Here is a 17,867-nt window from a genome sequence, read left to right as displayed (position 1 = left end):
TGGCAGGCTTCCATAGAATAGAAGGCCTCCATAGGAAGCTTCTATAGAAAAGAAGGCCTCCATTTGAGGCTTCCGTAGAATAGAAGGCCTCCATGGAAGGCTTCCATAGAATAGAAGGCCTCCATAGGAGGCTTCTATAGAAAAGAAGGCCTCCATGGGAGGCTTCCATAGAACAGAAGGCCTCCATAGGAGGCTTCTATAGAATAGAAGGCCTACATAGGAGGCTTCTATAGAATAGGAGGCCTCTATAGGAGGCTTTTATAGAATAAAAGGCCTCCATAGGAGGCTTCTATAGCATAAAAGGACTCCGTAGAAGGCTTCCATAGAAAAGAAGCACAACATAGGAGGCTTCTAAAGAATAGAAGGACAACGTAGGATGCTTCTACAGAATAGAAGGACTCCGCAGGAGGCTTCTATAGAATTTAAAGACTCCGTAGGAGGCTTCTATAGAATAGAAGGGCTCCGTAGAAGGCTTCTATAGAATAGAAGGCTTCAATAGGAGACTTCTATGGAAAAGATGGCCTCCGTCGGAGGCTTCTATAGAGTAGAAGGCCTCCATAGGAGGCTTCTATAGAGTAGGCCTCCATAAAAGGCTTCTTTAGAATATATGGGCTCCGTAGAAGGGAAGGCCTCTATAGAATATAGAATAGATGGCCCCCATAGGAGGCTTCTGTAGAATAGAAGGGCTCCGTAGGATGCGTTTATAGAATATTAATGTTCCGTAGGAGGCTTCGATGGAATAAAAGCGCTCCGTAGGCGCGCTTCTACCGAATACAAGTGCGGTATAGGCGGCTTATATATGATAGAAGAGATTCGTATGAGACTTTTATGGAATAGACGGGCTCCGTGTGAGCCTTCTACAGAATAAAGGGGCTCCGTATGAGGCCTCTATAGAATAGACGGGATCCGTAAGACATTTCCCGACATTTTAATCTACCTTCGTTTACTTTTGCAGTAAATCTAACATGAAAAAACAACGTTGTAAAGTTAACGTGACAGTACTACTTGTTGTTGTGCTCTTTTTTGTAATTGGGTTTATTGTGCTTAAACAACACCATCTAAGTACTATCCAAAGAAGACTCAAAATGGTTGATACCTACCTCACTGTTTGACCATCTAGACGTCATCGTCTCTGCCTCTAACACGTCACAGTGTTATTTGCATTTTTTACTTATATTCATACATGTATGTATGTACATTTCTGTTTTTGTTTTTCGAATAAAAATAAGAAAAACAAAATCGAAAAGAGAAGTACATCAAGCCAATAGAATGTTATACGGAGGGACATACGGATGACTGGATGGACGCAATGGATGAATGAATGACTATCTCTCTGCTTGAACTTATAAAACAAATAACAGAAAAACAGCAACAACAGTGTCTATGCTAGTGAACAAAACACCATCAAAGAATAACATCAATCAGTTGGAATCAGAAAAACAAAAAACATAACAGCAAAATCAACTGAAAACAATTGTGACTTAGTGGTTCTTATCGTTTGCTGTTATTGTATTTCGGGGTTCGTTGCGGTCCGATCCGTATGGATAAATTTGCATAAATATTAAATGAATTGGAATGAAAAGATGTAATTGAAATGACTTATGAAGGTTTGTTTGTCCGTAGTCTGTAGGTAGTAGGTACATTTACAAATATTAGGATGTGACGAAAACGTCTAGTTCATAGAGAAATGTCTGAAACGGATTTGCTCATTATTTCAATTAGAGTTATACCTATTGTGCTCTAGCCATTACAGTTGGTGGCCGTAGGGCATAGATGAACACCTTGAGAGCATTTGTATGTTGAATCGCACTAAAACGTAAAGGCGAGTGCTCCCTTTGTTCACCTCTGCGTAGGGTTTCTAAAGCTTTAGGGCAATTATCTCAGGAAGTATAGCCTTACCCCGAAAAAATATTACCGCTATAAAAATTTCAAAACAGTCCGCACTAAACTAAAACTTTGTGTGGGAAGTACTTGAAAATGTGGACTCATATTGTCCATATTCGAATTTTGTCCAAGTTTGGACAACATATTACGAGGTGCAAAATTTGCATCCGTCTGAGAGTTATCGTGCGCTCCAGCCAAACAGACAGTTGTGCGGACGCGGCAAAATCGCATCAAAATTGTCCGAACATACATTGGGTTTTTTATCGTATTCTATATAAGCTCTTATCCTTAAGGTTGAGGGTATAATAAAGCGGCATTATGGGTTGTAAGCTATAATAATAACCCTAATGTACGTAAATATAGTCCCAATTTACATTAGGCGAGTTTACTTGCAGTAATTGTCAGATCGTTGGTGAGAGAGGGTGTTGAGAGGCAAAGGGTTACCATATGCCTCGCCTCTCTCTCCATCAAGCTGACAATTGCCGCAACAAAAGTTGCCTAATGTAAATATGGACATACATATCTTAAAAGATAAATCGGAAATCGTCGTAAATTACTCACAAAAAATAACAACCTTTTTTCCATAGCCTTTTTATACCCTCCACCATAATATGGAGGGTATAATTATATTTGTCATTCCGTTTGTAACACATAGAAATATATATTATTTATCAGCGTAAAATTCAAAGTCAATATAACCAGGTCGTTGAAATCAAGATACATCTCGCAATTTTCAGATAGAGCTTTGTAATTTGGTATAGAAGTTTCTATTACTCCTAGGATGTTTGGTATTGAAAATGGGCTATATCGGTCCACGTTTTGATATAGCCCCCATATAACGTTACCTCCCGATCTTCAATATTTTAAACGTTTTAGCATCATTATCAAACAGAAATGGCTGAAATTTGGTATTTAGTCTTCGTTGGAGGTATAAAACTTTCCTCCTATAACTTGTCGTTATAGGTCCACGCCTTCATATAGCCCTCCCGATTTTCGGTATTTTAAAGGTTGTTGCCACAATGATCCACCGAAATGGCTGAAATTTCGTATTTAGTCTTCATTTGGGGTATAAAACTTTCCATATGAAATTTGTCGGTATAGGTCCACGCCTTTATATAGCCCCCATAGAACGGTACCTCCGGATTTTCAGTATTTGAAGTTTGTGACATCAATTTTCCACCGAAATTGTTGAAATTTGTTACTTAGTTCGATTTTCGGTATTTCAAAATTTGTGGCATCAATATTCCACCGAAATTGTTGAAATTTGGTAATTAGTCTTCAGTTGGGGTACAAAACTCTCCATATGAAATTTGTCGCAAATTTGTTCATAAAGCCCCCATTGAACAATACCTCCCGATAGATTGGCACATCCCAATTTTCGATATTTTGAAGGTTGTGGCCTCAATAATCCACCGAAATGGTTGGAATTTGGTATTTAGTTTTCGTTGGGGGTACAAAACTTTCCACCTGATATTTTTAAATATAGGTCCACGCCTTCATATTGCCCTTATAGAATGGTACATCCCGATTCAAAATACCAAAAATCAGCCACCGAAATGGCTGAAATTTGATATTTAATCTACGTTTGAGGTAAAAACCTTTCTGACTGAAATTCGTCGGTATAGGTCCACGTTTCGATATAGCCCCCCTAGAACGGTATCTTCCGATTTCATAATTATGAGGGGTTTAGCCACATTATCGTACCGAAATATCGGAAGTTCTATTGTTCTATTTTACTTCAATACAACTCGTGGTGGAGGGTATAACAAATTCGGCCCGTCGAACTTAAGGCCTTTCCTTCTTGTTTTCTTTAACACCATCACCTCTAAAGACTAACCAAATTTCCCAACCAATGACCAAGCAATTGTGAATAAATTGGTAGCAGGTCTATCGCTGCTGGCTGGCTGTCTGCTGCTGGGTGCTATTTGGTTTAACAAGTCCCTGTCGGTTTAGTGTTTGTTTTTCATTTGCGACTCAAGTGTGTAACGATGAATTTGAGCTTCCTGACCTTTTTAAATCAAGTAGAATTTGTTCATAATAAAAAAACTTAACAAATAACTCTCACATATTCACAGAAACAAACATTCCTCTTCTACAAAATAGAACAGAAAACTTAGAAATCTTCAAATGTTGTTCATTTGAATTCAGATGACATGTAAATTTATGACCTTTTGAAGAACAAGAAAAAACCGAAATGAAAGAAAATGAATTGAGTTGAAGATTTGCACAACAACAATAACATAAACTACAATAAAACAGAGCATCAATTAGGAATACATTAGGGGTGGTTGTGGTGAAGACGTCGTTGACAATGAAGACGATGACGACAACAAGAACCATAACAAAAACAGCAAAAAATATGCAAATCTCAAGTCAGAATTTTAAATACAAATTTTCTATGCAATTGGAGTGAAAAGCAAAGACTTCAGTTAAAGAAAAACATACATTGACCTTTTTATCATTTTTGCAAAAAGACAAACAGACAGACTGATATTTTAAGTACGTACATACATAGCCCAGGGCATGTAAACATGTTTTGATTGGCAATCTGATATAACATTTTATGGATCAAATTATGCGTATATACATACATACATACATACATTCATACATATGTATTTACTATATATTGTTGCGTATTTATTCAAAAGAATTTATTCAAAATTGCAAAAAAATTATAATAAACGAAACATTTAAATTAAATTGTGTGATTTAAGGCAGTTGGAATATCAAACGAATGCCCTTCATTGTTTTGGGAGGATAATTTTTAGGAAATATAAGAATTTATATGAGGTACGCCACATATCCGAATACAACACATAATACAAATAATGAAATAATCATAAGTTAAAAAGTGTCAGACGGCTTTGCCGACAGAGATACACCCTCAGCCAGGATGAATTAAAACACTTTTTTATACCCTCCACCATATAGAGGGTATAATTAAATTTGTCAATCCGTTTGTAACACATTAAAATATTTGTCAGGGACCCAATAAAGTATATATATTATTGATCAGCATAAAATTCTATGTCGATTCAACCATGTCCGTCTGTCTGTTGAAATCAAGATACAGCACGCAATTTAAAAGATAGAGAGTCAATATTTGGCACAGAAGTTTTTATTACTTGCAGAATGGGATATATCGGTCCACGTTTTGATATAGCCCCCATAGAACGGTACCTACCGATTTTCGATATATTTAATGTTTTAGCTTCATTATCCTACCAAAATGTCTGAAATTTGGTACGTAGTCTTCTTTAGGGGTATAAAACCTTCCCCCAGAACTTCGTTGGTATCGGTCCATGCCTTCATATAGCCCCCATAGAACGGTACCTCCCGATTTTCGGTATTTTTAACGTTGTGGCCGTAATATTCCACCGAAATGGCTGAAATTTGGTATTGACTTCGTTGGGGGTACTCAGGTCCACATCTTCCTATATCCCCATAGAAGCGTACTTCTTGATTTTCGGTAGTTTTTAAGTTTTAGCCACATTCTCTTACCGAAGTATAGGAAATTTGGTATTTAGTCTTCTTTGAGTCTAAAAACTTTCCGTCAGAAATTTGTAGGTATAGATCGACGTTTTGAAATAGCCCCCATAGAACGGTGCCCCACATTGTTTTACCGAAATTGCAGAAATTTAGTATTAAGTCTTCTTCATACACGAAAGGAAACTAATTATTAAATTTTACTTCAATACAACTTGTGGTGGAGGGTTTACTTCAATACAACAAGTGGTGGAGGGTATAACCGCCGAATTTAACGCCGTTCTTGCTTGTTTTTCATTCAAAAATGATAAAAATAAATCTATAAAATAAATCAAAATTATTTACTTCTACATATATGTATATGGTAAAGCGCCAGTGTTCGACATTTCGAACACCATTTTCCGGAAAAACGAAAAATCGAGTAGATTTTTGACATCAGTGGGACATATTTACCCTAAAAAGTATTTTTTTTTTTCTTAAAAAATAAATAAAAAAATGCTTCGGGACGAAATGGGCTAACCCTTCATTGGACACCCATATTATTTGTCACATTCGTAACACATGAGTCTGACCAGACCCATACAATTATTTATATTTCTTAGTAAACTTAATTAACATTTTCGTATAAAAAGTTGTAGAATATGTTTAAAGGATCCTAATCATCAATCACACAAACAATCCTTATTTGTCAAAAAACGTCGAAAAACACTAAATTTAATAAATTTTATCAAGTTAGTAAATACGGACATATGCCTACCCAGCAAAAAAAGTCATTACTAAGTAATGACTTTATTCAGTAAAAGTTGGCAGTAGTAACTACTTACAAATATACCGTAAAAGTCATTATTTTTACATGGGGATGTCATAGGAAGGAACTACTTCCTTAAATATGTTTTTAAGTACATACTTAACCACATACCGGCAGTCGAAAAGAAGCTAAAAAGCATAGTTCTATTTGGATATCGTAATATTTCTGCACCTTTTGGCACCTCCTCCACAACAAAAATTCCAAAATTATTATTTTATAAAATGGTTCGTGCGAATCTCTTAAACTGATTGGTCCAAACTTTGGATCTCCTAATATTTTGTCCAAATGTAGTTAAACTTCGAAAAGGGTACATATCGGTCTTCACGTTAGGATACCTCCCCCACAAAAGCTCAACATTTTTGTTAATGTACAGTTTTCGATCTGTTCGAAGATCGTTTGGAAACTTATATTAAACTAGTCCTGTTTGCATGCTTCCTGAAGTAGTGGTCCAAAAGCTCAATATATAATAATAATAATTGTTTTACAAACATCCCATAAGGAACAAGGGAGACTTCTCTCATATCAATGAGTGCACCCCGATTCATATTAGCTCAATGATATGGGACCTACAGTTTATCGCCGAGTCCGAAAGGCGTGTCTAAGACACCACTTTTGTAGAGAAGTTTTACATGGCTGAAATACTCAGGAAATGTCACCAACATTACAGAGGGGTATTTTGCCACCGTTGAAAAGTGTTTTGATGGTGCCCTGGCCTGGGAATCGAACCAACGTCCTTATGTGTGCAAGGCGGGTGTGCATACCATTGCACCACGGTGGCACCCGTAAAACAAGTAAAAAACTATAAGTCGGCTTTGCTGTGTGAATTAAAACATTCATCCATTGATAATATCGAATCAATAGATATCGCGCTAAATATTGCTCACCGTATAACTTAGAGCTTTTGGACCACTACGTCAGGAAGCATGCAAACAGGACCACAAGGACTAGTTTAATGTAAGTTTCCAAACGATCTTCGAACAGATCCAAAACTGCACATTAACAAAAATGTTGAGCTTTTGTGGGGGAGGTATAAAAAACCAAAAAAAAAAAAAAAATAAAAAAATAATTTTTTTTTTCATAAAAAATTAAAATTTGTTCAAAAGATTAAGAAAAAACTACATCTTGGGATTTCTTAAAATTCTTAAACTTAAAAACTGTCGATCTGGGTAAAAAACAGTAATTATTAATTAACAACTGAAATTAATTTTTACAACAAATTTAAATTAAATAAATTTTAAAAAATGTTAAACGGACGTAGATTGACGGGTAAGAGGATACTCTCGAGCATCTTCCTGTGAATAGTATTCACTGAATACCAAACCTTGGTCCATTTGTTCCGTAAAAGTTCTACTCCACTAAAATGTAATTTCACTAAAATTTTGTACAAGTGGATAAATAAAAAAGCTCACGTCGTGTAAACGATACGGTACTTTATTAAAGGCAACAATTCTACCTACCTAACAAAAAACAATGAACACAATGCCTGTTATAGTTTCTGAGAAATAGCTATTGGGAAAACAATTGTCGTTTTTATGAGCACGCCACGCCCACCACGGTGCTCTTGAATCAAATTTAAATGGAAGGTGCTTACACCTGGATTCTGAAACTACAATGTTCATGAGAAAAATCAAAAAACAAAAAAACGCCGCACAATGTCGCGAGTTCATAATAACTGTGGCCAAAAATAGAAGGAGTTGTCGTAGGTGCATCAATTTTGGTACACGTACCTATTATTGACCTGCAATCTTTAAGACAAAAAATTGGGTTGGTCGGTTTACGATTTGATATAGCCCCCATAGAACTGTACCTCCCAATTTTCGGTAATTTGAATGTTTTAGGCACAATGACCAACCGAAAGTATTCAAATTTTGTGGTTAGTCTTCGGCAGAGGTACCAAACATTCCAACTGAGAATTGTAGGGTTAGGTCCACGTTTTGATATAGCCCCCATACAACGGTAACTCCCGATTATCGGTATTTTGAAGATTTTAGCCTCATTATTACACCGAAATTGCTGAAATTTGGTATTTAGTCTTCGTAAGGGGCATTATACCTTCACCGTGAAATTTGTCAGCATAGGTCCACGCCTTCATATAGCCCCCATAGGACGGTACCTCCCGATTTTCGGTATTTTGGAGGTTTTAGCATGATTATCACACCGAAATGGCTGAAAATTGGTATTAAGTCTCCGTTGGGGGACTTATAACCTTCCAACAGAAATATGTCGGTATAGGTCCTCGTCTTCCTATAGCTCCCTTAGAACCGTGCCTCCTCATTTTCGGTATTTTGAGTGTTGTGGCCTCAATATCCACCCGATATGATTGAAATTTGGTGTTTAGTCTACAAATTGTTTGTGAGCATATTGATTATATCAAACTCTTGTCTTTATATATGAGAAATTTCCTTTAAAATTTTTTTTTGACCGATTAGTGGTCAAAATGCTGTCAATTTTTTTGCAAAAAATCGAATTATGATTTTCGCTGTTCACAATTTTTTTAAAAATTTATATTTCTAAAATTCTCTCGTTTTAAAGCAATATTATTAGGTACTTAATAAGTCCACAAAAATATATGATGATCGGTTCATTCGTTTTCGCGCTATAGCCAACACCGCAAAACGATTTGTTAAAAAAGGGGGTATTCTCTCAGTGAGGTGGTCGCTGAAAAAGAGAAATGACACATTCGTCTGCAAACCTCTGCAGCTGGGACCTCTATATAGTTGAAGTACTCACTTTTTACTACTCATACAGCAGAAAATATCGATATACACTTTTATACAATTTTTTTCCCACTCCACTCAATTTAAAATTTGCTTCAGAAAATTAATAAACTTAGTAATACATGTTTGGGTAAATGTAAACACCATATGATTAATATTTACATGCAAACAAAAGTGTAGCCAAGTTTATTACATCCCAAGAGAACTTAGGAACCATTTTTGCTGCGACTGCTACTTTTAAATTTTAAATATTAACGCATAATATAATTTATTAATTTTAGAAAAAAAAAAAACCCAAAAATACGTATTAACTAAAATTGTCGGATTTAAATCCTCATATAGCAAAAGCTACTTCACGTATCAGTACCAAAATTCAGATTCTTCCCCATTAATATGTTTTCTATCACTCCCCATCAATAAATTTGTTCAACGAAGTATGTAGTTTTTACCATTTTTGGCCACGGTGGGGACACTGTGCGCCGGAGCGCTTTTTAAATAAATCGCAATTTAAGTTGACATTTTTAGGGGTTGTTTAGTTTTTTGCGATTTTGCTTGAAACCCTCAAGTCATATTAAAATAGGAATAAAGAAAATGTTGTAGATATCAAAATTCTCTACAATATTGATTTTAATAGTATTTTCGTAGGATTTACAACTTTTAAGATATAGAAGTTGAAATTGGGACAATTCAAATTCAATTCAATTCTGTATCGTCTCCTTATAAAACAATGTCATGACTGCAATTTCCCAACTTAAACTTATATTTCTAAAAAAATGGTACAACTTAGGAAAAATTACATAAGCCAGTCCTGTAGAAAATTGTCACAGCTATATATTTTCTCAGGTCCCATGCCGATAAGACTTGCCGTATTCAAGCAAAATCGCGAAACACTAACAAAAAAACCTAAAAATGTAAACTGAGCTTCTGTATCTCAAAAATGGTATAGCCTGAGAACAAATCAAAAACGTCAATCCTGTTGAAAATGTTCACAGCTACTAGATTTTTTTTAGCTCCATTTCGATTGGACTTGCGGTTTCCAAGCAAAATCGTGAAAACCTAAAAAACACCTAAAAATGTGAATTTTGACCGCGATTTATTTAAAAATCCCTACAGAGATTTTTTCTTGTTTTTGGATTTTTCTCATCTATGAACATTATTGTTTCAGAATTCACAAAAACTTCCCTTTGTAAGCGGTTTTCATTAAAAGTTAGTTAAGGCGCACCCTTCATGACATAAGGGGGCGATACAGTCAGTGCATTGTCCCAATTTGAACTTCAATATCTCAAAAATGGTAAAACCTACGAAAATACCGTTAAGGTAAATCTTGTAGAGAATTTTCATAGCTACGACTTGCGGTTTCTAAACAAAATCGTGAAAACCTAAACAACCCCTAAAAATGTCAACATGAATCGCGATTTATTTAAAAAGCGCTCTGGCGATTTTTTTTGTTTTTTGATTTTTCTTATTTATGAACATTGTAGTTTCAGAAACTTCCCAGGTGTAAGCACCTTCCATTTAAATTTGATTCGAGAGCACCGTGCCGCGCCTTCCAATATTTTTAATTTTTTTGTTTCCTTAGTTCCAATATGTTTACTATCGAATCCCATATAGAAATTTACAATCGGTGACGACAAAAAATTGGGGGTTTTGGCCAGGAAAATGGATTCCAAAGTTATTATACTCCAAAATTTATTATACTCTCCATCTTATGTTGGAGGGAATAACAAAATGTTTGCCTATTTGTTTGTCCACGCTACGGCTACACTGGTGTTAATATGTTTACTATCAAGTCTAAGCAATATTTTTGAAATCTGCGACGAAAACATATAGGGATTTGGACCAGTAAAATCGAATTTTGAATCACTGTGTGCTTAAAAATGTATTGTTTTCTGGTTTGATATTCGAACTATGGACCTTCAGTGTTCGACTTGGGCATGTTAGGTCATCATTGCACAACAGTGGTATTCCTTGAAAACAGTGAGAACCTCGATAATGCGCAATAATGGCGAGCCATTACAAATTATTGGGATTGTATTGTATTTTGGCACAAAATAAATTTTCAACGAATTCTCAAAATTTCCGATTTCAATGACATTTCACTGCTTCACAAAAATGTTTATTTTAAGATCTTCTGAGTATCACTAATAACTATGTATTTCATTTTCATCACTAATAACTATGTACTTCATTTCCAGGGGTACGATTTAACATGAATAAATAGGTACAAACATGTCGTCGGTGTCATGCTTAAGTGTTCCATATGCCATTTTCCCGTTTTGAGATAATCACATTTTAATGTTTGCTTGCTTCATAACCGCGTGAAGCTTACTGAACAAAATATTCATAATTTTTACTTGAATAATTAATAATAGCATATAGAACATATTTGAAAAAATATAGAAGTATATCTACTGGAAAATAAAAGTTATAGAGAATTTTTTTTAAAAACGAACTTAACGTTTTTCTTACTTGTTTTTTTTTTTAAATAGAATTTTTGTCTTGTGACACAAATGTAAAATTTTGTAAATCACTTGGAACAAAGTGACCAAAAATGTTCCCCTCTTTGGTTCAATAAATTCAAAATGTCTGTATTGAAATGTGTTTTGAAACTTGTAATTATTAAAATAATAATTCCTCACCTGAGAAAAACTTAAGCTTTGGCGTCGAATAGTGGATATCTCGGAAACTAGAACAAGCAATATTCAGAATGAGCATACGAAAACCCCTAGAAACCACCTATATCTCAAAAAGTAAAAAATGCCGTATGGAACACTTAAGCATGGCACCGATGATATGTATTTACGTATAAATAATATGTACATTTTAAATATGTACATATATATTAAATACATACATATGTACATAAATCTTACACTCACCTTTCTTAACTTTCGTTGAACCGATTACGCCAAATTGCTTTTGTAGATGATTTTGTACTGAAAGTACTTCCATTTTCATAAGAAGTGATGAAAACAAGTTATCCAGACCGATCAGGACGTTACGCGATGATGGTGGAGCTGATGTGGATAGATGGGAAGCGGCGGCACAAGCTGCTTCTGTTGCAGTCTCGTCGTTGTTGTTACCGTTGTCGATGGACGACGCTAAATGTGGTGGCGGCGGTGACGATGATCGTGGTGGAGACTGTTGTGGCGACAAAGATGCCGGTGTCGCTGATGAATAGTGATAGTGATGGATGGAATGATGCCGTCGACGACGGTGGCGGCGGGAATTTGTAATGAAAGCAGCGTCACTGTTGGGGGGGCTTGTGCTATAAAAACATTGATCATCTATTGCGGTTGCTTCTACAGCAGTTTCTGTTGAGGGACTTGGCGGTAACGTGTTGGCGGCGTTTATTGATTTGGGGGCCAGTTGCAATAACCACGTCCAATTATGATGCTGATGATGTTGCGATGCTGACTGACTGATTGGCGGTTGATTGTTAAATTATACGCGAACAGCAAAAAGGGAGGGAGTTAAAATGAAACCTTGAGTTATACTCGATTCGTTTGTGTGTGTTGGTTGGTTAGTGTTATGCGATTACAAGATAAACTTGTAATTAATAATTAAAAGAAATGATTTTGCTCAGGGATTTTATCACAATTACATATATTTTTCAGCTTCTTCTTGCCGTTGGGGATCCTAGAGGAGCGGCGTATTTTCTTTTGACTTTCCAATATTATATTTTTGAAATGTTTTAATTTTTTACATTTGTGTTTGAAGTTCTGGGAATAGACGCCAATAATAAAAACCCAGTTGTGTTATGATGGAGTTGCTCATATACTCTGCGAATTGATAAGATATCACTCACACTTCTCATTTACTCATGAGATTGAGCGAACGAGTGTTGGAGATATGGGGGCCCCAATAGTTATTCTGTTATTATAGGCCTCTTTGTACTTTGATATTCTTCTTCTGTTCAGATTTCGTTGTAAGTTTTATTTGACAATTATTCTTTGTGCCAATACAAAGAAAGTAGATGGAGAAAACAAAGAGTGCAGGAAACTATTTCAGTTTTTTTTTATTTTTCCACAGTTGATGATAGTAGTTTTGTTCGTTCGTGTTTTAACTGCAGGCACAAACGCGTGAAAATGCAATTTCTTGCCTTCTTTGCTAGCAACACAGTTGGAGGTTTTTCTTTCCCAAGAGTCTTCAAAATAAAAGTTGCTAGTAATCAGTCCAAGAAAAACGCACGTTCGTACAGCGCACACACACACAAATATAGAGGAAAGCTTGCTTGTCTGCTATGGTAATGTTGAATTTTTTTTCACAGAACTTCTTTGGGCTTTTGTTTTATTCGCGTTTATGGCAGAAAATATTGTAGATTGGGGCCTGGCGTGTGTGTGTTTGAATGATGGGAAATTTAATTCTTTTTTACTTTGTTGCTAGGGGCTGGCAGCCTATGACGGACTGCAGTCAATTTAACTAATGTTGCAGTACAGCCTCTTTTATTTGTTCACTGGTTAATTTTCAAAGGAAAGCGGAGCAAAGAGCGAAGAATGTTTGTCGCAAATGTTAATTTTTTTTTTTTTTTTTTTGATTGAGTTTTTGCAGCAAAATTTCTCAAACACACAAAAACAACATTATTGCAGATTTGTACATTTAATCAATGTTAAATTAGGGAATTTTCAGTTCTTGGGTCTTTCATCAATTTATTCATAAATTCTTCGAAGGCATAACATGTGTAACACAGACATGACAGCGAACAATAAACATAAATAAAACATACAAAATATTGCAATAAACTAAACGAATCTCTTCCTTTACACAAAATGTCAAACGCGTCGTCAAACACTCTACATATAACGGTAATTACACAAAACAAAATTTGGTTTTTGATACGAAATTTTATAAGTTTCCTAATATTCCTTTTTCGCTTTTTTTCATTGATACGCAACGAAAAATTTTTTCTTTGGGATTAATTTCGTCAAGGCGAAAAAGTTGAGCCCTAATTTTATTGTTGGTCGTGTGTGAACGTTCGCCCTTAGTTTGCTCACCTCGCGTTTGCCAGCAGTGCTACAAAGCTACTATTCCGGCCGGTTGCTATGCTGGGTTTTTATACATTTCCTTATTGAGGTTTCAGCACATTAATGGAGTGTAGTCAGTTACAGAGTGTGCAGCTCAGCGCATGGCATCACATGTAAAATAGTGCGAGCGCATGTTTTTGCCAGCAGAAAATTTTACTGTCATTTTTTTTCTCTCGCACTCACATTACACTGAGTATCCACTCAAAATCAGTTGTTGTTTGTTTATAAGCTACTGTTGGATTTGGGGGGTCTCTGAGCTAAAGTAACGAAAAACAGATGTTTCCAACATCTGTGAGATTTACCATTTCTTCAGCTACCCCAATAAAATAATCAGCTGTTTTTCCTTTAATCAGAGGAATATTTATTGTTACTATTAAAGCTACTGCTCTTGAGTGAATCTATATCAGCTGTTTAAGTTGGCCTCTCTTTTCTAGATAAATAACTACATACGTATGTATGTATGTACATATATGTATGTATATGTATGTAATATTAAATTACCCCATTAAGATAAACTGCAGTTGGACACTATTCATTTCCTAAACAATTTGCTCAACTATTGCCTTTGTTTTCGGCAAAAGTGCAACAACTCATAATGGAGTTGTTCCCGCAAACCAAAACATGTAAGAACGGCGTTAAGTTCGGTCGGATCTTTTATGACTTCCACCACCAACTGTATTGACGTAAATTGGAACAATTAGTTTCCATTCGTTTATCAAAGTACTAAGCTTTTATTCACGTCAAGGCTTAAACCTTGGAGGAGTAGAATATCTTAACTGATGGAAATCACTTTATATTTATTACTAGCAGACCCCGGTCCGCGTTGCTGGCCCATCGTAATGAGTTTTAATGCCAATTTTGTATGGACTTTATTCTTGACAATTCAAAAATAGGTATTTTCTACCTCACTTCTTTGGTCCAATGTCAATCCGAGTAGATTTTAAATTTTGTCTGTAACATTTCTTTTCTCTTGCGGACTTCGTCGGATTTTTTCGCCCACTGATGCTGTTTAGGATTTATTAACGTCCATGTCCCCTGTCTTTAATCTAAAACGATTTAACTATAAAAGTAAAAAAAAATGGTTAAGTCGAATTCTCCCGATTATTGAGACTTACCTATGTATATGTTTTAGTTTGGCACGGCTGATGGACCGTAGAACCTCACCATTTAAGGGAATTTGCAAATATGTATATCGTTTTTCTTGATCAGGGGCGCAACCACTGTTGTCTCGAATATTAATTTGCAAGCCGATGCACTCATAAGTTCAGCAAATATAGCAATTATAAAAAAAACAGACCCGCGAAATTCGTCTACAAATATATAGCATTTTTGGACCACATAGCATTTGAACATTTTGTTCAGGAATGTCCAGAACATTTTCTGAATATTTTAGGTTCAGTCATTTTGGAAAAATAATGTACTGAAATGAAAAGACTGGGCATGGTCATCAGTTTTCAAGTAATAACCTATTAAAAAGTGGACGTGGTCCGGCATTTTGTCTCCAAATATGTAGCTAGGATACACACAACCCTATTGCCTCCCAAAATTTATGCTGAAACCGATATAATCTTAAGTTTTGCTTATACATATAGCGTTTAAAAGAAATGCGTGGGGAAGGTAACCTCCTCCGAATTCATAAAATATAAATATACATATAACAAATATAGCGTGTTTTGAAAATATCGCTTAGGGGAGGTACCTCGAATTTAACAAAATATGTAGCCTGTTTTTCCTGACAATTTCAGAAAATCGCTTCAGTAGTTTTTGCGAAAAAAAAACTTTAAATTGAAAATTCAAAATTGAAATGAAAATTGAAAAAAGTAGGCGCGGTAAGCACAATCACAACTGACTCGCAAATTAATTTCCAAACTGATACATTCGTAATTATTTTAAATATAGCATTATTTAAAAATTGGATATAGGGGAAGTACCCCGCTCCCTCCGAAACTAAATTTGGAGCCTATTTTGACCGGGTGTCATCCCTGTACACTCCATGACAATTTCAGGAAAATAAGTTCAGTAGTATTTGTAGAAAAGATTAAAATTGAAAACCCAAGTCGGGTTATGGCGAATATTTCACAAAAAAACATTATCCAAATCGGTCCAGCCGTTCTCAACTGATGCCATTACCAAGGAACGACATCAGGGAGTTCTCCAACTATTTCGCAAAAATCCAATACTATAAGTAATGTACTCTACTAAAACTTCATCAAAAAATATGTTTGCTGTCACATGTATGACATCAGCTGGGGCTCAATTCTTTTTCTATGAAAATTTGAAATGAAAAGTTTTATAAAGGAAATAAATGTCAAATGAAAAATTTTATAAGGCAGGGGTTGGATTCTCGTTCTATGAAAATTTGAAATGAAAAATATTTTCTTTATAATTTTTTTCATTTGACAGTTTTCTCCTTTATGAAATTTTCATTTCACATTATCATAGAAACAGAATTGAGCCCCTGGTCTGTATGTTAGTATACCCAAAGTGAAAACATACATGTGAAAAAGCATATGGTGTGATATAGCCAATAGTTGCTTACTGATAGGAAAATAAGAGTAATATTGAAATTACAATCAGTCATAAAATATGACAATTAAAAAGCCTGTCATTTACGGATTAGTTAAAATCATTTGATACGCATCCGATTTTGGATTACATAAAATCTTAATTATAAGGTGATTCGGTGAAAAAAGTTCACACACAAAATGATTTAAATGATTTGAATTTATCAGAATTATGGCCAATTTTTTGAAGTCAATTTAAGCAGATATATAACTGAAAATAAACTTTAGAGTCACACGAGATAACCAAACTGGCAATATTTGTTTCTCACTAATTTTCTTTAATTCTGAGAATCATTAAAATATCGTAAACGCCTTTTTTCAAAGATATAATTTTTTAACAAAGTAAAAAAAACACATTTGCATTGGAAAACGAAAAGTTCTAGGACAGAGAAGCCATTCGACAGTCGATACGTCTGAAGAGCTGCTTAACCAACAGCGAAACCAGGTAACGTAATTTGGTAACTGTGTGGGTTCGAATCCATGGCTTTCTTTTTTCACTTGCAAAAAATTTCCGATCATCAAGCTTAACTCTAAACGAGAAAATTAATAAAAATCATTAAAAATGATCTTCGCCCAAATAGGCAAAATTTCAAATAAAATCTAAAAAAATTAAATTTTTTCAAAGTGGTTTGTGCGTGACCTTCTTCAATATTTAAATGGAATAAACGTTATTTTAGTCATTAATAGACAAAAGTTCATTCATTGTCACTACAGGAAATCATTTTGGAGAAAAAAGGTCAAATAATCATAATCCTACTATGCATATTTCGATGTTACACTCAGCGGCCAAAGTGTGCCGTCAGTTGTTAACAGTTCGCGAATTCTGAAAGGGTGAAACTCGGATTCATAGATTGTAAAACATTTTTGGTTTTTACCATATTCATTACAAAATTCCAAAACCCTTTATTATTTGAGAATGAAATTACATGGCATAAAGACGTAATTCAGTTTTTTTGGAAGTTTCTCTCAAAAAGAGTATTCAAAAAAAAAAAAAAAAAGAAAAATAAGCAAATGCTATAGTCGGACGGGGCCGACCATGTGATACCCTACACCACTACCCCTGCAATTAGCTACTAGCACATCAAATTCGTTTATTTAACAAATAAACTTTCTTACATCAAGAATAAATAACACTGTGCAACATTTGAAAGGTAATCTTGTGCAAACAATTTGAGCTTAGGATTTTTTGAAAGTACAGACCCAAACTACAAAACCCCTAGTAGTATTTTGTTATATCAGATCCATCTTGGATTTTATGGCCCCATCTTAACATGGTTAAATATTGACGTTTTAAAGAAATGCTGGGCTATACCTCTGAAACCTATTTAAACCTTCATCTGACCTCTGAAGCAAATTTGTGGATAAGGGCAAGAGTAAAATA

General features: G+C 35.0%; 1 protein-coding gene across 2 annotated transcripts in view; it reads right to left on the bottom strand.

The window, feature by feature from the left end:
- The window catches only part of LOC141400711 (uncharacterized), an 84,654-nt gene extending 70,728 nt beyond the window's left edge, over positions 1 to 13,926 (bottom strand). For both annotated transcript variants that reach the window (XM_073980155.1, XM_073980156.1), the window contains exon 1: positions 11,778 to 13,926. In XM_073980155.1, coding sequence (XP_073836256.1) covers positions 11,778 to 11,856 — 79 coding nt within the window. In that variant the 5' untranslated portion in view covers positions 11,857 to 13,926. The remainder of the gene's footprint in view (positions 1 to 11,777) is intronic.
- Positions 13,927 to 17,867: the final 3,941 nt, after the last annotated feature.

This window comes from Musca autumnalis, unplaced genomic scaffold, assembly GCF_047663935.1.
Source record: "Musca autumnalis isolate F117 unplaced genomic scaffold, ASM4766393v1 scaffold_4, whole genome shotgun sequence".
NCBI lineage: Eukaryota > Metazoa > Arthropoda > Insecta > Diptera > Muscidae > Musca > Musca autumnalis.
This window is presented reverse-complemented; position numbering and strand designations above follow the sequence as displayed.